This window comes from Lepisma saccharinum, chromosome 5 (assembly GCF_977018435.1).
Source record: "Lepisma saccharinum chromosome 5, izLepSacc3.1, whole genome shotgun sequence".
In the NCBI taxonomy this organism is placed as follows: domain Eukaryota; kingdom Metazoa; phylum Arthropoda; class Insecta; order Zygentoma; family Lepismatidae; genus Lepisma; species Lepisma saccharinum.
Window position 1 is genome coordinate 29631376 of NC_139233.1, and position 2554 is coordinate 29633929.

Here is a 2554-nt window from a genome sequence, read left to right on the forward strand (position 1 = left end):
TGGACATCCAACTGAAAGTTCAGCCCCCTCATGTAAGAAAGAAAATATTGGTAAAGAAGTAACTTTAATATACAATAAAGTGTAAACAAGAATTTAATGAAGCTCTTATATTGCTCTTACCATATAATTTACAAAAGCAAAGTAATACTGTAGTTGAAATACTGTTAAAACGCTACAAATACTTGTGTAGCAGATAACAACGATTTGTACTTGATACTATCACAATACTTTTACGGAATATTTCAATAACTAACAATACATAGTTTCACTTATGAAACGACAATATTAAAGAAATGCACCTTAGTCTGCCCTGAATGCTTTGAATATTTCAATAACTAACAAATCACCTCTGAAACAACAATATTTTAAAAAATGTACCTAAGTCAGTTTCATCACTTATTAACCTAATGATACCTGATTCCATGAAAATGTTCGTGTTTCGTTCATTTTTCTCAAAGTGCTGAATTTGTGGTTATTTATCTTGGTTATCAGTTGTTCCATAATTATCTCCAGTCATTTAGTCAGGTTTTTGTATCTGTAAACGAATATTTCTGTGGCATATGCAGATATTAAAACAGTAACTGATGAAAGGTTGTGATCACGAACAAAATTTTTCTGAGGCGAAGATTAAAATTTGTATGTGTTGCCACACTTGTTGTGGCAATGTTGCCTCAGCGAAGTATAACTCGCTACTCTCGGTGGGTGCGAATGGGGAGGAACTTGTTGCGTATGGCTTGAATAACTTCTTTCAAAATCAAAACCAAATCGATGATGGTGCGGATCGAGAGGATCGTCACGTGTACCAGCAGAAGCATCATGAAGTGAAGTCCATCAACGTAAAAGTCGATCCATGTAAGCGTACTGAGGAGCCGCATCCAAAACCAAAGAAGGACGTACATCTTTTCAATGAGGGAATTGTGGGACAGGACGCAGAGGGTGCTGTGTATCTGGTAGTCTCGACCAGGTTGCAGCATGAAGTTGCACTCGGTGAGAACCGGAAACACAGCCACCAGAGGGTCGGACCGGTTGCCATAGTCCTGGAGCAACAGGTTCACCACATCCAAGCCACGAGCGAGGGTGAGTTTCCCAAGGTACCTCTCGATCATGGCAATATTGAAGAAGACATTGGCAAGGTTGAGGGAATGAAACAACAGGTACCTGAAACTACTGTTGATGATCTCCCGATCTTGCATTACCTCGCGGACGTATGTCCGGCGCCTCCACCACGACCATGCCCAGAAAGGGATGTGGAACAGGTTCGCTTGAAAGAACAAGACCAAGGGGACAAACTTGTAGTAAGAGTGGTACAGGATCTTGTCCTCCCTTATGGAGTGGACCACCGCTGGATTCAGCACACGCTCACCCTGCTGGCCGGGTAGAGTGAAGGTCTGCTTATGTTCGCAGATGTGATTGACCTCGCTGTCAGCAAATTTTCCTTCTGAGTCGACGTAGCATACGATCCCTGGCACGAAGAATCTGATGACAATCGTGAACGCGAAGCACATCAAGAGGAGCTTTGCGGTAAGTTCATGCAAGCAGAAGACGAAACTGGGAATCGTCCTGTTGAAGTTGTAGTTCATAGGCATTTTTCCTCTTCAGTGTCTTACCTGCAAGAAACAGAAGGGGTGACAGACAGGATTTTTCTCTTCTAGAACAAGAGCAAATCACCTACATCGACTACAGTTGCCTATACAAAGGTTGATTCGCTTCTATCAGGACGATTTGAAGTGTTCACTTACCTATGACAGTCTTACAATTCACCACCTGTTGCGTTCTACGTGAAGGCCAGCACTCTGGACTATTGCCCGACATCGCAAAGTAGAAAGCTTCTTTGCAGTTGTATCATGGATATCTTATCCCACTCCTGTTGGGATACTTTCCATAGGCTGTTACTGTACGTACCTTACGTGAATAAAGGCGGCGTTTCAGAAGTCGAAATGCATAGTAGTCCATTGGACTGGCATCTGGACTCTTCAAAATGATGTCATTGAAAGAATTTGCATAAATCCCAGTGACAGCTTCCATCCGTCTGTACATCGTTAGCGAAGTTTTGGCTGTGTGACTGGACTCCTTGGCGTGATGCAATTCCACCCGATTAGTGCCATGTACTTACATTAGGTTTGATTTGGTGCTTTAAGTAAACTTTAAGCACAGTAAGGCTAATCGGGACTGGACCTACAGTTTAAAGTGGGATCCGAACCACTATGTGTCTCCACCGGGTATCGAACCCGGGGCCCCTTGATTACAAGGCAACGACGCTTCCACTGCGCCATCGGGGAGGCTCCCCTGTACTTACAATGTGAGGATTTCCTTCTTGTGAATATCAGTGAACACACATTCCTGATCATACTCAGGACTTGCACATGTTTTTCCACGCATCATATCTTTAATTTTCGCCTGGAACAAAATCCAGCCACAACCATGAAACCATTCAGAAGACATTCAGTGCACTGACGAGCAAAACTGTTTAGTTCGAATCTTTCGACAATCACTTAGATATATGCATGCTTCATCTAAGGTGACCACAATCTTCCACCTTACAGCTTCCTGCGTT

The 2554-nt window shown here is 42.9% G+C and overlaps 1 protein-coding gene across 1 annotated transcript; it reads right to left on the minus strand.

Annotated features, from left to right (window-relative positions):
* Nucleotides 1–248: 248 nt before the first annotated feature.
* Nucleotides 249–1586, minus strand: LOC145987968 (innexin inx3-like). Its single transcript, XM_083122809.1, has one exon. It carries the CDS (start codon nucleotides 1584–1586, stop codon nucleotides 690–692), a length of 897 nt encoding a protein of 298 aa, XP_082978935.1. The 3' UTR covers nucleotides 249–689.
* Between the last annotated feature and the right edge of the window lie 968 nt (nucleotides 1587–2554).

Excerpts from the sequence above, each read along its gene's own strand:
- LOC145987968 (XM_083122809.1), bottom strand. The coding sequence starts at position 1,586 with ATGCCTATGAACTACAACTTCAACAGGACGATTCCCAGTTTCGTCTTC.